The following is a 20,897-nucleotide window of genomic DNA, read 5'->3' as shown; positions in this document are numbered from 1 at the left end:
TTCAAATATTTTATTCTGTGAAAAAATTGCAACTAGTTTTCAATTTTTTTTCTTTTAACTTGATTTTCCCAATTCTTTGGATATTTTCATGCTTGAAATGTAGGAAAAAATATATATGTGTATAGTGCTGTATTTGGAAAACAATGTTTGAAGGAACTCGCCAAAAGAAAAGGTGGTGTGAAAGCATTTACTTTATTTTTACAGCAAAAAAGCAAAACTACTGCACTGTTTATGTATATATGCACAGCTACGAGGGCTATTCAGAAAGTTAAGGAACATTTTGAAATTGATTTGACCGATTCAGGCACTTATCATAGTAGTGTCACTACTTTGATACTTTGAAAGCTTGTGAACAAGCTTTGAAATTTTTTTTGTTGTAAAGTTCTGTCGCCAGCGATCTCAGCCTCAGTAATGCACATCTAAAGCTCCTTGTCACCTCAAAGTGCTGTGTTGCTAGCCAGTTTTTCATTCTTGGAAACGACTATAAGGCAAATGAGGGAAAAAATCTCTCGTTTGCAATCTTCCTTCATCCTAAACATTAGTTCGGCCATTTTTAAACTGAATGCACCATTTCCGAACAGAATTTTCATTATGTTGTTTCCATACACTCCATACATTTGTCGATACATTTCTGTAAGTGTTTGGTTTGTTGCCAACAAAAACTGAATCATAGACTGCTCCTCACAACTCTCTGGTTTTTCAATTGCAGTGCATATTTTAAATTTGAATATTGAATAAACAAGCAGTGCAGAGATGTTTCGTTCTGATGGCTGGATGCCAAGCCCGCAAACACCAAACTATACGTGATCCTCACGCTCCCTGGTTCCGTGAGATCAAAACGTTATTTACTTTCTGAATAGCCCTCGTATTATAAAAATATATGAAAGTTCTATGTTATAAATTCCAGTATTCTAAATTTTGTAATGAGCATTCCAAATATTTTCTGTAATATTTGAAAATAAAATTAAATGGTTTTTTTTATGAAAATGTTAAATTTTGTTTTTTGTTGTTTAAAATTTTTTTTTAAATCATTTATTTTTATTCAACAACTAAAATACTAGAAGTTTTAAATTAGGGTGGGGGATGGGATTCAGACTAACTAAATAGATCAAAAATTTGTCTTGTAGCTCAAAAATTTAATAAATTTTTGAGCCTAATTTATGGGGAGAAGGAAATTTTCATGCAATGAAAATTAAGATTAAAAGTTAACCTATTTGAAAATTCTAAAAATTTGCTTGTTTTTTGTTTGAGAACTAAACAATAAATACCAGGCCCTTAAGCAGTAACCAGCGTTAACGGACTGTAATCTGAATATGTTAAATTCAAATATGTAATACTCCATGGGAAGAAAAATGATGCTATTGCTCTCCGAGGAACATGCAAGTTAACCTACTTCCATGAAATATTATTTATGTACCTAAAACTGTACTTTATAAAGTAAAGTTTTATATTTTCAACATAAATGAAACAATCTCCAACAGGATCGAGAGAGAGTCTCCAACAACTCCCCTCTCTTCCCAGAGTCAAAATGTTGTTTCTAGCTTGTCCAGTTGATGTAGCAGCTTTCGACTTTTGAAACTACATCTGTGGATCATGTTAGAAATACTCTTTCACACTTTATTTTGGCATAAATGAAGTACTATCCCATTCTTAGACTCTTCCTAAAACTTCTTTTATTTATAAATCATATTCTTGATGATGCTTTGGCTATAGATGTTTTTAAAAGAAGTTGTGCCTTTACCCTTATAGGGATACCTTCCATCACAAATATGGAAAGTCTACAAAATATATTTGCCAGATGTAGAAAAGTCTCTAAAATAGTCTCTTTTTTTTAAAAAATTGCAACTATGTCAAATGATGTAATGACACTTTGATAAATAGACATATCCAGGCTGCATGGTTCCTAAATGGGTTCAACCAAAGCAGAGTGCTAGACCTATACTTGGGACAGTTTTACCAAGAATGTTACCAAAATAACCCTTTGAAAAAAAAAAAAATAAATAAATAAAAAAATCCATACCTTTTAAACGAAAAAGAAATAGGTATTGATAGAGTGAGATTGAATAGGCTTGACCTACCCTCATCGAGTTTCCAAAAATTGTTACCATAGATGAAGAGTAAAAGTTGCAAATAAAGCGAAAAAGGAAGAATTTCTACTTCTTTCATGAAAGGGTAGCTAATCAGGGTTGCCAATGGGCTTAAAGGCGCCTAAAAATAAGTAATTTACCCTCAGAGTTTCCGAAAATTGTTCAGGGGTCTGTCCTAGATTTTTCAAAAGGTCCGTTTTTTCTAAAAAATTGAATAATTTAGCGAAAAATCAAGTAATTTTGTGAAAAATCAAATAATTATGCAAAAAAAAAAAAAAAGGTTTGTAAAGACAAAATTACAAAATTTTGAGATGGCAAAACTGCATTATTGAAACTTTTAGTTGAGTGTTTTCCTTTTTTCTGTTGTTTTAGAATTGCATTTAGAATTTCATCCTTGCAGGTTTCCCCAAGTATTTGAGGTGGGGGGGGGGGGGAGTAGCACTGCTGTCTGGGAGGTGGGCACCCTTCAAGTATCAATATCTGTAATACCATTCTACATTATGTTAAATTATACTAAATTATACTAGAAATGCTGCATGTATTGTATTTAAAAGAATTGAAATGAAAAAAAAAAAAAAAACAGGCAGGGGTCTACATTTAACTTTTAGACCCAAGACCCTCTTAAAGAGCATAGAATTTTGTTTAAAATTTTCGAAATTTTAATGAAAATAAAAAGATTTTATTTGTTCCAAGTCTTAACAAAGTGCACTAAACATCAAAATATCCGATTCCCATTGCAGATGCGAAGAGATTGCAATCCTTAAAGTAAAGGCGTCAAAAGTACAAAAACGGCTTGTAAAACAAATATTTTTGGTAAAATTTAAAATTGCACTTCATAGGCCTATGATAAACATATCATCAATATTTATCGACACAGTGGAAGTGAAAATAATATTTCGCTTAAAAGACTTGAAATAAGCGCTGTAACAGAAATAAAGAGACTTGTCTTTCATTTACATCCTAATAAAGCGAAGTTAGCTTGAAAAAATAAAAAATATGATTCTCATATCAGATGTAAACAGATTGCATTTTGCAAAATGAAGGCATCAAAAGTATTAACGGTAAATAAAGTTTATTAAAGTTAATCATCCTTGTTAGCATCAAAAACTCAAACCCACATAATTTCCTTCCACTAAATAACATTCTAACATCAACATCTCACTGTAAAAACAAAACACAGATATTGCCAAACTGGTAAAATGATGAGAATTATTTTCTAATGAAGCCACTATAAAGGTTTAACACCAGATGCTAAGTGGAGATAATTTTAAAACTGGTAAGCGGTCATTTTCTCCCCACGCCTACTATCAGGGATAGAAGTGACATTTGCCAAAAAAATATAGGAAAATATAGGAATTTTCTGAAAAAAATATAGGAATTCGATGGAAAATATAGGAATTTTCTGCAAACAATATAGGAATTTTTCGAAATAATATAGGAATATTTTGAAAAAAAAAAAAGGAAATACAGGAATTTCGATAACAAAGCTCGCCAGTATGACATTTTTTTTCAAAATGCAATACTACTATTCGATTAAAAACATGTAATTACACTACCTGACATAAGTGCAATACATACGCATAAATAAGTCTAAAAATACACACAAAATCAATTTTACAAACAGTAAAAGAGCGTAAAACTGTAATTTGTACTAAACATATTAAGGCATACTTCTTTAAAAATAAAAAAAAATAGACGAAACTTTTTGTAGATGAACACAAATCTTTCTTAAAATAGTTGTGTCACTAATCTAATTTTTAATGAAAGATTTTGCATGATCCGATACTGCGATGGGCAAGCTGTGCAGTAGAATGAAATTCGTAAAGTTCTGTTCTAATTTATGTTATCACTTGACAATGCAGTAAAAGCCAAACTTAAAGTTTTATAAGTTGTTGAAACATGTGCTATGCTGAAATCAAAGTCACATGTCACAGTAATATCAGGGGTCAATCCAGGTTTCATTTTTTAAGTCCCAGTTATGCGAAAAAGCAAAATATTTTTTGTGAATTTTCTTTATTTTTGTGAAAAAGAAATTATTGTGAATTTCCTTTTCTTTTCTAGAAAAAAGTGTTCATGTAAAAATTTAAATGTATGCAAATTAAAAATTTAAATGTATACTGTGTTTTTTTTTTTCAGAAAAATCTCTGATATGATACTTTTTGACCATTTTTCCCCCCTGAAAATCCTGACTTTTCAGTACCAAATTCGATCATAGTTGAAATCCACGATTTCCCATGACTTTGAAGGACACCCAGTAAAATATATATTTGATTTAGAAATATTTGGTCATTAAAGCAAAATAATCCAGACCTAAAAAACTTGGTGGCCACCACTGTCCCAAAGTTTTAAAGTACAAAAAGTGAGGGGGGGGGGTTTAGTTTTTACTACTTTCATAAAAAAATTAATAAATAGAACCTTGCACTTGTTTACAAAAACATGCATTTTGGAAAATTTAAGTTAAAATAGGTTTTTAAATTACTTCAAAATAAATAAATGAGAAGTCGTTAGGAAACTGCATTTTAGTAATCAAAACCGTTTCTTTAAGTTCATACCAAAGCCTCCATATCAATGAGGATCGAATGCAATTGTGCAGATAAAATTTCACTTTTCTAGAAACTAATGCAGGGCTCCCAACACATTTTAGTTTTAGAAAAGGGTAAAAGAGGACCAATTTCAATCAAAAAGAGGACTAAAGAGGACCAGTTAGGATTAAAAAGAGGATCTTGAGAGGACCATTCATTTAAACACAAGGAAGCATCAAAAGGCAAATTAGCTGCCTGCTGCTAAATCCCTGAAAATAATTTGTTAATTAACCATAATACTGATTTTTAATGATACAATTCCTTTATCACCTTCTGCACAACTGATCTTTTTATCCATTGAATAATATTATTTACACAAACATTTGGATGGGAGGGGGGGAGGCACTTAGCGCAGCACTTAAGGCAGCCTCCATAGAACTAAATGGGCGTAATGATACATTTTGAATTGAACCAGGGATGCTGGTAGTCTCACTGAAGGATAGATGAAGCTGTGCTTCATCTTTCTATAGTTTGAAATTATTTTTGTGTTTTTCTGTATTGTAATGCTTCTTTAATAGCATTTATATCCCTTCTCCACCGATATGAATCCATCACACACCAAACAGATCTACTGTATTGAAAGTTTCCCTAAAAATGTCTGAAATTCTCAATCACAAAGAGAAGCAGATCACATGAGGCATAGTTTTGTAATTTTCATATTCAAAGTATATTTTCAAGAATCATAAAGCTTACATTAAAAAAAAATAATCCATGATTGCAGGGCCATGAGTGCTTTGAACTTTTATGGGGGGGGGGGACAAATTCCCCCCTTTAGCAGGCATCATGCCGCCTGCCTTGTCTAGTGGTCAGAAGTCTGACTGCAATAGGAAGGTCCGGGTTCGAATCCCGGCTCGGGCATGGACGTACTTTCTCTCTCCTGTCCTTGTCCCCTATAAACGGGTCCTTATGGCATGTGTGTACTGTAGAAGTCGGACTTCACACCAAATTACTCTACAGTTGGAAAAGTGAAGCAGTGCACCTCAAATTGCCAGCCTACTTGGCACACGACAACAACAGCAGCAGGCATCATGACAATGAAATGATGTACAAATTCAACTTCATATAATTACATAATTAAACTTTGTTTCATATACAGACGCTACTTTAAAATGTTATGTGCTCAATTGTTTAAATTTAATACCCCTCCCCCTCCCACACAAAAAAACAGTAATAACCGAAAATAAGCTAATGATAATCAAAATTATGTTTGGAAAACTAAATAAGCTTGAATTAAACAACACTAAAAATATTAATTTTTTAGTTATTTAAGTAAAAATTTAATCGAGTTAATCTGACATAGCATGTCAAAATAACTTCTAATTGCCATAAATATAAAAATATTTATAAGATGCAAAACGATTGAAAGCTCAGAGAAGCAAATTTTCACGAACCAAGTTCAATGTTGGCATGCTTCCCATAAAATAAATTTATTTATTTTCTACTAAATTAAACCTAAAACATGCTAATCTAAGTTGGAATATGGGAAAATAACATTCGATTGGGCAAAATATTTTAATATTTACATGATTCAAAAAGATTGAAATTTCAAACATTAAAAGCAATTTTCCGCGAAGTCCGAGTAAGTTCAATGTTACCATGGTTTCCAAAATAATTCCTACGTTAATTATTGAAATTAAATGAAAAATAAGCTAATCTAAAGTAGTATATGTCAAAATAACTTCCAATTGTCAAAAACATCTAAATGTTTACAAGATGCAAAAGGATTGAAATTATTTTCCGCGGAGTCCAAATAAGCTCAATGTTGTTATTGTTTTCAAAATATTTCCTTCGTTAATTATTGAAATTAAACGAAAAATAAGCTAAACTAAGGTAGCATATGTCAAAATAACTTCCAATTGTGGAAAACATCAAAATATTTACAAGATGCAAAAGGATTGAAATTTCCAACGCGAGAAGCATTTTTCCGCGAAATCCGAGTAAGTTCAATGTTGCCATGGCTTCCAAAATAATTCCTTCATTAATTATTGAAATTAAACGAAAAATAAGCTAATCTATAAAAACATATGTCAAAATAACTTCCAATTGTCAAAACATCAAAATGTTCACAGATGCAAAAGGATTGAAATTTCAAACGCGAGATGCAATTTTCCGCGAAGTCCGAATAAGCTCAATGTTATTGTTATGGTTTCCAAAATATTTCCTTGGTTAACTATTGAAATTAAACGAAAAATAAGCCAATCTATAGAAACATACGTCAAAATAACTTCAAATTGCCAAAAACATCAAAATGTTCACAAGATGCAAAAGGATTGAAATTTCAAACGCGAGATGCAATTTTCTGCGAAGTCCGAATAAGCTCAATGTTATTGTTATGGTTTCCAAAATATTTCCTTCGTTAATTATTAAAATCAAACGAAAAATAAGCTAAACTAAAGTAGCATATACTAAAAAAACTTCTAATTGTGGAAAACATCAACATATTTACAAGATGCAAAAGGATTGAAATTTCAAAAGCGAGAAGCATTTTTCCGCGTCCGAGCCGAGTAAGTTCAATGTTGCCATGGTTTCCAAAATAATTCCTTCATTAATTATTGAAATTAAACGAAAAATAAGCTAAGCTAAGGTAAGCACATGTCAAAATCACTTTGGATTGTAAAAAGAATCAAAATATCAACAAGATGCAAAAGGATTGAAACCTCAAACACGAAAGCAATTTTTCGCGATAAATCATATCGAATATATATGTTCAGAAAATTGCACTAATGAAATTTTTTAAAAGAATTACAAGCACAATCCAAACAATAAATAAATTCAAGCAATAAAGAAACTTTTTATACTTTTTCAAGGTTTTCAAACACTAGAAAATGTGTGTGTGTGACCTCCCCCCCCCCCCCCCCCCAAGAACTTTTCAAGGTTTTTCATGGGCGTACGAACTTTGTTTAACACGCGCTGCGGCGGCGTGCTTGGGAGAACAGTAACTTTTGACGAAATGAAAAACTTTTAAAATCTGATATTTAAGTAAAAACAATATAAAAGCGAACTAATCAGACCATAATGTTAAAAGTCTGAAGCGGACTTTACCATAAAACACGGACTTTGGCGGGAAAAGCGAACCATTTGGGAGCCCTGCACAGTAGGAAAGATAAAATGGCGGCTGCACGTGGATCGCGGAAAAGGCGGTAGCCAAAAGTCGAGGGGAAAAGTAAAAAAAAAAAGGAATCGGAAACTGAAAATATAGGAAAATATAGGAATTATAGGAACTTTTTCAGAAATATAGGAAAATATAGGAATATAGGAACGCTGCGATGCCTGCTACTATCCTTTTGCAATTCTAAGTTAATTTTGCTGACATATATTATTTTTATTATTGTTGTTTAAATCATGAGTAGGGGAGGGGGTGCTTACACTGCTTTTCAGAGAAGTTGATTCAACATCGCTGCAAAACAGCTATGATAAAACAAACATGCAAAATTATTTGAAACAAAACTGTATTTCAGATGTTAATTTTCTTTTAAAGAAACGAACATGCATTACAGTGAAGCACTGTTTATACGTTTTTGAAGGGACTGTATGAAAAAGTGTATGAAAGAAAAAACGTATAATAGGTATACGTTAATGTGTATTGGAATCTGCAGAGACCAATTTAAAAAACGTATAAAAGTGAAACATAAACGATGCTCCACTGTATATTCATTTGGAAATAGTAGTTATTTATCGCTTGCAGGAGCATGACAAGAGTCGGTTTTTTTTTTGCAAAGTAAACAGATTCTGTAAAAATTGATCTCTAATTTAACTTCAGAAAAGCTTCCAAAAACTATTGGATTATACTCCGAAATATGCATTATTTTGACTTCTGAATTGCTCTTTCAAATACAGTGTCCGTTTCGGTTGATTGTATTTTTGTGAAAGGTCCGTTAACGGGCCCAAATTTCCTCTGGCCCTGTTATCATAAATGAAGAGTAAAAGATGGGAATGAAACGCTTAAGAAAGGTTTCCTACCTTTTTCCGGTTCTTAAGCAAGGTTGCCAGTGGATAAAAAGTGCCCAAAAATGAGTAATTTACCCTCATTGAGTTTCCAAAAATTGTTATCTCTACATAGTATAAAATGAAGTCTCCAAAAAGCATCTATTTGAAGGCACTACCGAGAACTACCCGGTCGATTTCGCTGAAATTTTCACAGTATCTTTCTTTTAGCATCGGAAAGGTTTGTGGACTGGTTCAAAAAAAAATTCGATGAGTTCTTTTTTTATTCCAATTTAGGCCCAACTTTTACATAAATTCCCGATTATAGGGAAGTAAAATTATTTGCACATAGTATTACATATTGTTGGAAAGGGAAGAATTTTCCACGTTCTACGCAATTTGTTCCGATGCTCTAACTTAATAACGGCGGATGTTATTTGCGTTTTTAGCTCGATTTTTTTAAGTCTTAGCTGAAATTTAGGCACTTCTTTCTTCATTAAATACATCAATAAAAAGTGAAGAAATTATCCCAGTTTTCTTTTTGACACCATTGGAAAAGCGACATTTTTTATTCCAGATCTAAGCTTCTATCTCAAAAGGAAAAAAGTTACAAGCCTTTTTATATCAAGTTCAAAAAATCTCATTTCCAATCAAATTGTTAATTATTTTCTTTCGCATTTTAATTCCTTAAACTTATTTTATTTTGTGTTTCTATGGTTACGTTTTCAAATTTTATTTTCTCGATTTAATTTCTTTAAGTCGTCATTGTTTGGAAAGGAAACTTTGCATGATGTTTTGTTTTTTTTTTTATTTTTAATTTTTATTTAAGCCTGATTCTTGAATATAGGTCACTTGACACAATTTTTATTAATTTTAAGGTAGACCAGGCAAAGCAGCTAGTCATAAATAAAGAGTAAAAACGCTTTAGTATGGTTGTGGTAATTTTATGAGGAAGAAATTTTGTGGATGAAGTACTACTAGATAATTATAAAGATAGTTCAGCAGCAAAAGCTGGGTACTAAGTATTTGTGAAACTTGTAAAGAAAACAAGTATTATTTAGCTCTAAGTGGAAGTTGATGATAGAAATAAAAAAGTTACTGCTAAATTTGCAAGAAAAAATAGAAATAGTGACTTTTTATTTTCCTGATTCAGATGTTAATTATTATCGAGAATGAAGTGATGATCGAAATTCTCCCTCAGTCAACTTCAGACAGATGCTGCCATTTAGTATTTCTAATTTCTTTCAACTTGTAATGTTGGCTAATTTACCAAAACTGATATTAATCAAATGTATTATGTACGTTTATTCAAAACTGCTTTACATGTGAATAAAATATGTACTTTATGCTTTCAATACATTTCAAATGCAATTTCTTTGTTTTATAATTTTCCATCACAGAGATTAAAATGTCAGTAGATATCTCAAAACTGGATGCATTTACGTGTTTAGCACACATATAGCTAATAAACTAAAATACTTTTGCAGATAATTAAAATTTCAAATGTTTATTTAATTTTTTTACATGAATACATAAGGTAAAAATTAAAAGTCATCATTCTCACAACATGATTTACATTGACATCACATTACAAATATTTGTACAAGAAAAAAAAATCTAGACATTCAGCGAATTCTACTTCTCATTATGTCACTTCGATGCGAAGTTATCTCTGAGGAAACCTTTTTCTTCTTAGGATCATAAGCAAAACAGTTCCATAATCGTAATGTTTCATCTGCCCCAGCAGATACTACTGTTGCTCCATCTGGGCTCATGGCAAGATTTAGAACTCTTGATTTATGACCTTCAAAGACAAATGAAAAAAAAATCAATATAAAAATCACCAATAGAAAAAAACAGGCTAAACTTTTGTAACTGTTTCAGGCATGCAAAATGTTTTATAATACAGTATAACTTCGATTCAACAATTCCTTCAATTTAATGATACATTTCACTGGTCTGGATTCGACTGACTTGAATGTCTATGCTCCTCGATTTAATGACGTCCTTGATTCAAAGATTACTTTTCCCAGTCCCTTGATAATCGTCAAAACAGGGTTATATTGGGTAACAAAAAAGTTTAAAAGTATCTTGGTTTAAAATCAGATTTGAGTAAAAAAAAACATCTTTTTATAAGAAATTTATATGAATTTCACTTAAATATGAAACATCTTTCATTTGAAAAATATAAAATGATGTAAATACAAGGGCATTTCAAAAAGCAAGGTAACAAGAGCTCTGACAGATGTGCAGATTTTCTGTATGAGTAAAAACTATGCTAAAAATAATGAAAATGATCAGAGCCTTTAAACGGTAGCAGTGGATGGAGCTGGATGTTCACCTACAGGCAGAGGCGGCATTTCAGCATTTCGTTTGGGGGGTCCAGTTTCTTGAACATGAATTTCCTCAGTACGGTATAAAATACATATTGGTTAACAAGAACTGATAATTAGATGATTTTAATGTTAAGAATAATTAGGTTTGTAAAGAACAATTAAAATTTCTTTGACCGAAGCTTTAAATTTATTTTGTTATAAGTTATCTCACAAAATATCTCGGTAATAGTTTTTATTTTTTAGTAAAGTTTTAATCTGCTATTTTTGGAGTCAGGAAGAACAAAAAATTTTGTAACTATAGTTAATCAATATCCAATGACTTAATTTATTGCCAGTATAGCTAAAGAGGAAGGTCTTGCTTTGCATCATTGCGCTTCGAAGGCAATTCTCTAACCTCCTGAGACACGAAAGTCAAAATTGGTTGACGTTCAGTTCTACAACTTTCTGGTTGTGTGCATAGTTTTTTTACACCAATGAAGAGGCTCCATTATTGTAGCCTTGAAATAGCTATATGCTGTATTTTCGTGTAAATTTGTACTTTATTTACGTCGGTTTTACAATTTAATCACGAAAGTCATCTTTCAAATGACTGACCTGATTGAAACAGTCAAAAAACAATGGAAGCAAGAAAGTTATGTCAAAAAAAGCACATTTCCTTTAGATTCCTCTTTTTAAAATAACCAAGAAAGCTTTTTAAATAGGTTAGTATTTATTTTGTGTCATTAAAAAGTATAGTCACAATTCACAAAACAATTCCTCTTCCCTCATGCTATTACTTATAAGTGTAATATTTTCTTTTTCGCTTTCTATAACCGACCAACATAATATTGAAGTTAAGACCAATAATAAATATATCTCATTAAATCCTGTCTCAATTTCTTGAGAAACTGAATTGATCAGTTTATTCAAAATATTGATTTAATATTTTGACTAAAACTTCATCTGGGGGGTTTTGTCACCTCTTCCACATTGGCATTCATTAAAAACTGTTACGAAAAGTTCTGTCACAAAGTTCCACACCCGGTTCAAGTATGCATTAATGCGAAAATTACTAAGAGTTTCAATTGTCAATCCAAGAATTAAGATTAGCGAATTAAAATTTTTATGATAGAGTGTAGCATTTATCAAAAAAACGCTCCGCAGTATAAATATAGTAAACAAAAAATTCAGACAAAGGCATACATATTAAAATGACATCAAAATTTTTATCAATGAAAGGTCGCTTTCCAGTAATTCTTCCAGGGGGCTTTTATAACTCTTGAAGACCATCTTGTGTCACTCAGAGATTGTCAAGTAAAGAGCCTCAAGATACATTTGTTGATGTGAAAGTATTTTTTGATGTGAGATGTTTTTCAAAAATAGCATATCTTTACAAAAAGTTTCCATGAAAGCATATGATACACCGAGTTGCTAAAATGTGTTTCTAGTACATGGCATCAATGAACACTTACTAGCTGAACATTAAGTTATAATATGAGCATAAAAATTTATGTAAAATGACATGGAATTTACGCGTAAAAGTTGCGCAGTCTCTATACTGTACGGGTATCTCATACAAGATGCACCATCATAACATAGATTACTCAATTTTGAAATATTTAACCCATATGAAGAGATTACTTCTTTAGTTAAGGCAAACACTTATCCTCCATCAGTTTTTTCTGCTCTGAAAATTCAGGCAAATGATCTTCTAAGTTATCTAAATTGAATTTTACCATTTTATATCATTCTTAGTGAAAAATTTGGGGGTGCAATTGCCCCCTCTAGCACCCCCTATTTGCCGCCCCTGCCTACAGGATAAAATGTCAGAGCAGAGCTGCGGTGACGGAAACATGTCCAATCAATGAAACAAGAAGTGTGACAAGGTTTTTGCATTGGGAGGATTGGGCACAGCACTCTTTACAGTCCTGACCAGGCTCCAAGTGATTGAAATCACTTGGGGTCAGCAGTTCAGAAGAATGGAGAGGGATAAAGAAAGAGAAATGTCTAAAAATAGATACTGCACTTGCTAAGTTTAAATGGTTGCATTCATCTACATTCAGGTAATCATTGCTGAAATGTTTTGTTTGTTTTTTTTGAAAGTGTGAAGGACTGTGTATAGTCAGGAGTTTGCTGTATAAATAAATATAGTGAAATCTTATTACAACGAATTTCAAAGGACTGCATATTTTGTTCATTGTAATGGAATTCAAACAATAGAGTGGCAATGAAATCGGGACTGACTATTTATTTTCTTGAAACGGATACTTTGTTGCATTGGTGCTCGTTGTAACAAGATTTCACTGCATATATATATCCTTTCTTTTCTTGGAATGAATAATTTTACTCAACAGTGTTATAGTTGAGAAAAAGAAAAAAAGTATATGCAGGAATATTAAAGAAAGACAATTGAGAATAATGCTTTTCCATTTTCTCAATGACATTCCCAATAATGTGCCATATTTTTTGGTCTTTTGATGCAAAGACCAACATTGATTACTTATGATACAAAGAAAAATATAATTACCAATTAATTCACAAACTTTAGTCATTGAAGGATATTTCCAGATAATTAATTCATTGTTAGCAAAACCATGACCAGAAATAATTTCCTTATATTCTTTAGACCATAATATGGAGCATACCTAAAAATAAAATTAAAATTGTTAAAAAAACAGTAGGGCTTTTGAATGACAAGGGCTAAAATCCAAATGCTTAAGTGGAAAACAGAATTGGATTGATTTTAGAAGGAGTATAAATCCCATTTAAATTGATAGTACACACACACACACATGCCTTTTTTAAATATCTATTCCTTTTAATAATCTATTCCAGTGGTTCTCAATTTTTTTTATTCATGGCCCGCTTTGAAGAGTTAGAATTTCTCCTCGCATCCTAGTCTATCTATTATATATACATATATTGATGATATGGACAATTGGCAACACCCACTTTGAGAACCCCTGAGCTATTTAACTATACAATGAATTTGCGCTACAACATTATTCCACTTGCCCGAAAAGGCTATAACACTAGTTTTTCACAAGTAAGGAATTTTAGAGCTAACGCAATTTCCCTCTGCAACACAAAATAATTTTCAGAAAGGAATCATGGGGCTTGATTATTTATCTCCTTTGCTATCGGCTACTATATACTGGTTTTGTGAATGGACCGTACTAGTCTAAAAATCGCAACGTTAGTGTAAACCCCTCCGCATCTTTCATTTATTTTGTTTACTATTATGAAGTTGATGCAATATAATTTCACCTGAGCACGCTGTTGATCTAAAGTTTGAAAATGGAAAGAAAAAGAGTTTTTGACAATTAAAGAAAAGGTAAAGATTTTCCATATGCTGGAACTAAAAAGTACGTCGAATATACGGTTTAGTACTAATATTTTTATGGCTGCATTTTATTACTGTTTCATTTCATGCCTCTCTCCTCCATTGATTTTGTGCATCGTAACAGTATTTTATGTTGAATAACACAGCTGTTTTTTCTTTTTTGAAATGCAGTAAAAATTCAGCTTGAGGGTTGTTTTGAAATGTCCAAAATAATTGGGTATGTTTATAAAGAATTTGTATAAACACCCTTTTCCACAACAAGAAATTTTGATTCATGTCAGTGGTCTTGGAACGCATACCTCACCTAAGTTGAGACTTGACTGCATAAGTTAAATAGGGTGATACAAGGGGGGGGGGGATAATGTCTTAAACAACATAACTTTGAAGAGTTGCTACACATGATTACTTTTCCGGAAAATTAGCAAAAAATAATAAGTAATGAATACATTTATAAGTAAAAATAATAAAACCTTCAAAACTTATCAAAATTATTTTGAATATCGAGTCAGTTCATACAAGGTTTAATGGCATTGAGTTAAAGTACTCTTCCTCAACAACATTGCCATAATAAAATTTGAAACAATTAATTATTGTTCTATTGATTGATGCTTTTGTAACAAATAATAATTCAGATACTTAGCAACTGACAATAGCAAAAGCCAGGAGACCTGTGCATTTCTCTTAAAAGATTTCTGAAACTAAAATTAGGCAGTAAAAGCTTATAGTTTATGAGCCAAGTGCAAATATTGTTCAAGTTCGTTTACCAATCTTAGGGACTAAGTGAACTTGCTTGAAATCTATTATAAATGATGAACTCAATAAAAAGACACAATGTTCACATGCTGGAACTGTCTAATTAAGTTTTTATTAGTATTTAAAATAGGAACTATGTTCCGTGAACTATTAGAACTTAAAAAAACAAAAAAAATATGTCTCTAATGGCGCTATTAAACACAATATTACTGTTTTACTAAATGTTCCATTGCAAAATATATGAATATGTTTTAAATTACTTTTGTTTAGTAATTTTGTAACTAAACGGAAATCAAAAATTGTATCAATCCACAGCTCTGAATGACCTTAATCTCAAGATTTCGTTTATTACACTAGAGCCAGCACACATAGACATTGTTAAGTACAAAAAATTGGAAGGCACTTTACTTCCCAAAAAAGATATTAATAAATCACTGAATAGCGACAATTGACCTACAAAATCTTGAGAACATAAACAACTCTAACAGATGCCAATACATGTTTAATAAATATAAAATTAAACATTAGCAGAAGATAAATAAAAAATTAAAAAGTATATCTCATTTTCATATCACGATGTTTTATCTTTTCTTTTTTTAATAATATTGCTTTTTGATTATAGACGATATTTTGAATTTATTTTTAGCCGATTTTTTCATCCAAGTAAAATAAAGGACAAAAAAAGTGGTTGAATGAAGTTGAAAGGTGTTTTAATGTATCGAAAAAATATTGCTCAGTACAAAAAAAAAAAAAAAAAAGTCAAAAAATAGATAAAATAATTAAATATCATATTAAGTAAGTAATAGGATAAAGTAGGGGTCGACCTATCTGCTTCCCCCCCTCCAAAAAAAACCAAAAAAACTTTTGAACAAATTGTTCGATTCAAACAAACTATTTTCTAGATCGTCCTGATGACACCTCATTCCGGTATTTCATTTTTTGATTTGAAGTTTTCGTTCAACTTTGAACAGTTTAAAATACTTTATATAAAACGCTTACGTGTGGCGCAAAACGAGCCTTTATTTCTTTCTCACCGTTGGCAACGATCCGCTTTGTTTACATATGATCGGTTGTTTACAAGTGCTGCAGACTCGCTTTTAGCGTTGGATGTCTAGCGTTAGAACTTTGATCTTTGAATGAGTGTTTTCGATCACTTGAATATAATTTACAAAGAAAAGAGAAGTGTGCTTGGGAGTCTTTAGATGAAAGATTTAAACGCTAATCGGTAAGAAATGCTGCCGATAGGATTACAGGGTGGCGACAGGAACTGTGAAAAAAAGTTCCCCGACTTTTCCCTGATTAAGTTCACCAAATTTCCCTGATTTACGTTACCAATGATAATGGTTTTCTTTCTTTGTTCTACTTGAAATCCATTGTATGTTTGTATAAAATGCAGTATTTTAAACGTTTTAAGTTGTATAAAGTTGTTGAACTAAAGATATATTTTAAAAAGATGCTACTTTTTTAATGAAATGGTTAAAAAAACATATCAAGTTAATTTTTTTAGAAAAAAAAACCCCTACAAAACAGTATATTAAATTTTTCTACATGGAAAGATTATAGAAATTTTAAAAAATATTTTACTTCCATGAAACAATTAGCATAAGAATTTTAAGAAACTATTAAAATCACTCTTAAAAACATGTGTGTATTTCTGATAGAACTAAAATGTAATTGAATTTATTTTGAACTAAATTTTCAAACAGTATAATAATTGTTGCAAGAATAAAAAGTAATAGTGAAAGAATAGAATTAATGTAGTTATTCTTATATAACTAATTGACATATTTATGCAAAACAGATGAAACCATTTGACATCCATTCAAAGGGAGCTTTTCTCTAATCAAGAACATAGGTTTTAATGAATGAACACAGTATTTAAACAATAAAAAATAAAGATATTTACTTAAGTACACAAGTTAACTCTATTTCAAATGATTTTGTTATGTAACGAAAAAAAACTTAGATTGATTTTGTAACAAACTTTGAAATGCAAGGGGGGGGGGGGGGAAACAGAAAAAAAAGCAATTTGTTAATTTCAAAACATATAAAAGAAGACTACAACTTGGTTATAAATTAAAAGAATCATTAAAGTCCGAAGAAAAGAAAACCTTTATAATCTGCGGCGACAACAAATAGTATAATGGCAAAAAACAAAGTTTTTTTTTACTGAAAATTCAATTTCAGCAATTAAATTAAAATTGCGAAGAAGTAATAACTTTTAAGCTTTCATCAGTAATCATTCAAAAACCAAAGATTTCTTCTTGAAATCGTAATTACAGTAGGATAATTACTTCAAGACAATGGAATAAAAGCAAAGGAGCTAAGGCATTAATGAAGGCTTCCTCTTTGCCTGTATGGTTGTTTATTTTACGTGGCATTGAAAGCGTGAAAGGAAACTTCAAGCTAGGTAAAATAAACAACCTAACAGACACTAAAGCAATCTTAGGAAGTTCATCCTGTGGTTAATAAGTAAGATTTAATACTTTGACGTTGAGAAAAAAAGATGCACCAATATGCGGCAGTGTATAATCGCACCTCATTAATTTTACTTTTATTTTTTGAACAGATAATTGGCGGAAAATGCGTAGGGAATTAGAGTACTTAATTTTGTAACGCAAAAAAAAAAAAAAAATCATAAAATCAATTTTCCCTGATTTTTTGTCATTAGATCAAAATAAAAAAAAGAAAAAACATTTTTAATCATAAGTAATAAATACTTGCAGGTATAATTAGAACTAATTTCCGTGCCAATTATGTGATCCTATAAATGCAAAAACCTAAGATAAATTTCAAAATTTTAAAACTAAGTTTCTTTTAGCAGATATCTTTGCATGCGTAAGCTCACATATTTTTAGGAATTATATCTCCACTGCAAATCATACATTGATGAGACCTTTTTTTTTCTTAACCACCTTGCAGTTCTTGACTAGATATCTCATCCATTTAACATGTAATTCTGGGACTGGCCAACCGCAAGGGGGTTAAGCTGTCAAGTCAAAAAATCAGAAGGATACCCAAATTTCTGAGAATGAAGGAAAAACTAGCAATTCTCTGCTTCTTGGAAATGTTTTGTTGAGGGAGGGGACACAAACAAGTGCAATAAATCAAGTAGCATAAGTGTTATTTATGAAGATGAGAGATACCACAAGGAGCAAGTCCCCCATCTGCTTTTGGTCCCTTAATAGCTCAATGCACACAAGGATTCCAAAACTATGCCGTATTTTTGAACGTAAGCATCGCGGCACTTCTGAGAAAAAAAGTTTATACATTGCCGATGCGGCGGATACAGCAGATGTGGCGCATATGGTGTGTTTTTTTTTTTAAATAGTTTACAACATTTTACAGAAAATAAACTATTTTGAAAAGAAGGAAAACTAAATGCTTGGAAGTTTCTTCAAAATGATAGGAAATGCGCTTTAAAATGTGTTTCGAATAAAAGATAACAAAATTTTTCTCTTGATTTTCTGGTAGTATTATTAAACACGCTTTCCTCCCCCCAAGCGATCAACTGTGCAAAAAAATGATGAATTCATTATCGGCGTGTCCCACCTTTTTCGCACAATTTAGCTTCCAATGTAATTTAAGTCTTTTGTAATTAAGGGGGAAGATAATATAAAATTATGCCATAATGTGTTTTATGTCTTGAGATTTTAGTTAAAACAATTGAGCTAAAATCGGAAAAAAAAATCGAGCAATGATCTGGAAAATTTGCGGAATTCTTATTTCGCGGTCAATTCCGAATCTTCTGCTTTAAGCATCGTTCTTTTGACTAAGGTGCTGAAATTTAAGCAGAGTTTATCCTGTAATTATTTCAAATTCAGTTCATAACTTTTTTAAACATCCATAAAGGCGATCGTTCAAAGATTTTTTCATGCTCAAGGTAAACATTTTCGGCAGCAATCCGAAATTCGGCAAAGCCCGTGGTTGTCGGATTTAGGGTAATTAACTGTCAATAAGTAGTTAGGATTTTTTTTTTAAATATTTAATCTGTTTAAATTGCGTTCCAGATATCTTCAAAAAAAAAAAAAAAACAAACAAACAGAAACAATTTTTTTTTCACATTATTTGTTAAACTGAAAGTGTAGCGCTTACGTCGGGTGCGGTGCTAATTTCCAAAAATACGGCAAATGCGAACTTGCTACCCCCATATGACAAGCTTTAAAGCCACAGAGGTGCTTTTGGGATTTGATATGAGCACAAAAAAAAAAAAAAAAAAAAAGAGGAAAAAGGAAATGCTAAGCCACATGAAAAGAATTGCTCAGTTATCACCTCATGGGAGAAAAAGGAGGAATAACATTTCAGTAATTTTTTAACAATTGGAAAAAAAGAACGAGTGGAAAACTAGAACATTACTCGCGACTATGGCGAGATGCGCATGTCTGCAATGAATATTGTTAGGCATAAATGCCTGTTAATAACAGCAAATAATCCTATCTCATCACCTCACAACACCAATAGTAAAGGAATGTATTTCCTTACTTATAATGTATTACCAATCATTCTGCATGACTGGGGTAAAAGATTATCAGCACACATTCACGTTGGTCAAATCGACCGAATGTTTGTTTCACTTTCGTTCACCTTTGGCGGGAACTCCGTTGTGAATGATGTCATAGAATGCTTCTAGAAGGAATCTGATGGCACGTGTGCTTAACGATAGCAGTGATGTGTCCGTTCACGTGACTCTGATATGCTAATGACCCGGGGGGATATTTAAACTGCTCGTGGCTTATGCTCTCTCTCTTGGATCATCTCTTGTTGTAGGCAGTCGCTCAATCGGTATTTGAACTTGCTTGTTCAGGCCGCTCGCCCTTTATTAGAAATGATGAGCTGGACTTAGCTTACTTCCCAATGGGTTTACTTCATCGAAGTTTTTAGTCAATAGTCATGCAGTTTGCATTGCAGTTTTAGTTATCTCATGCAAAAGTAGCATGTGGAGAGATAATGTTGTTAGTATTTATTTTTATCATTTACAGTGTGTTTTAACTATTTACATTATTGTTTAAATAAACTTCATGCAAGTTAGAAATAGTTTATTAAGTCTTATTTCCGAACTCACTCTGCTAGTATCAAAGAAACATTGGGGAGATATTATTAGATTAGAAATTCTCCCCAACAAATATATCCGCAAAGCAGCAAATATTTTCTTACAGCAGCGAATCCGTCTATATTATCTAGAAATGATTACGTTTTAGATTAACAATATTAATTCTAAACAAAATAGAAGTAAAGAAGGAGAACTTGAATGACTGTCGCGAGATGCGCGTGCTCGCAACGAATGTATCCGCTGTTAGGCATAAATGCCTGTTAATAACAACAGTAAATAATCCTATCTCATCACCTCACTACACCAATAGTAAAAGAATGTTTTTCCTTACTTATAATGTATTACCAATCATTCTGCATGACTGGGGTAAAAGATTCTTATCAGCACTCATTCACATTGGTCGAATCGACCGAATGTTTGTTTCACTTTCGTTCACCCTTGGCGGGAACTCCGTTGTGGATGACGTCATAGATGCTTCTAGAAGAAATCTGAAGGCATGTATGCTTAACGATAGCAGTGATGTGTCCGTTCACGTGACTCGGATATGCTAATGACCCGGGGGGATATTTAAACTGCTCGCGATTTTAGTTCGCTCTCTCTCTTCGATCATCTCTGGTCGTTGTAGGCGGTCGCTCGATCGGCATTCGAACTTGCTTGTTCGTGCCGCTCGCCCTTTATTAGAAATGATGAGCTGGAATTAGCTTATTTCCCAATGGGTTTACTTCATCGAAGTTTTCAGTCAATAGTCATGCAGTTTGCATTGCAGTGTTAGTTATCTCATGCAAAAGTAGCATGTGGAGAGATTATGGTGTTAGTATTTATTTTTATCATTTACAGCGTATT

At 31.9% G+C, this 20,897-nt stretch overlaps 1 protein-coding gene across 1 annotated transcript in view; it reads right to left on the bottom strand.

The window, feature by feature from the left end:
• Window positions 1-10,125: 10,125 nt before the first annotated feature.
• LOC129217530 (cell division cycle protein 20 homolog) overlaps window positions 10,126-20,897 on the bottom strand; it is a 41,755-nt gene continuing 30,983 nt past the window's right edge. The window contains exons 9-10 of the mRNA XM_054851846.1: window positions 13,436-13,553; window positions 10,126-10,397 (exon numbers count right to left, since the gene is read on the bottom strand). Of these exons, the coding sequence (XP_054707821.1) occupies window positions 10,219-10,397; window positions 13,436-13,553 (297 nt within the window). The 3' untranslated portion in view covers window positions 10,126-10,218. The remainder of the gene's footprint in view (window positions 10,398-13,435; window positions 13,554-20,897) is intronic.

The sequence above is a fragment of the Uloborus diversus genome, chromosome 2 (assembly GCF_026930045.1).
Source record: "Uloborus diversus isolate 005 chromosome 2, Udiv.v.3.1, whole genome shotgun sequence".
Classification (NCBI taxonomy): domain Eukaryota; kingdom Metazoa; phylum Arthropoda; class Arachnida; order Araneae; family Uloboridae; genus Uloborus; species Uloborus diversus.
Note: the sequence above shows the minus strand (reverse complement) of the source record. Positions and strands in the feature narration are given on the sequence as shown.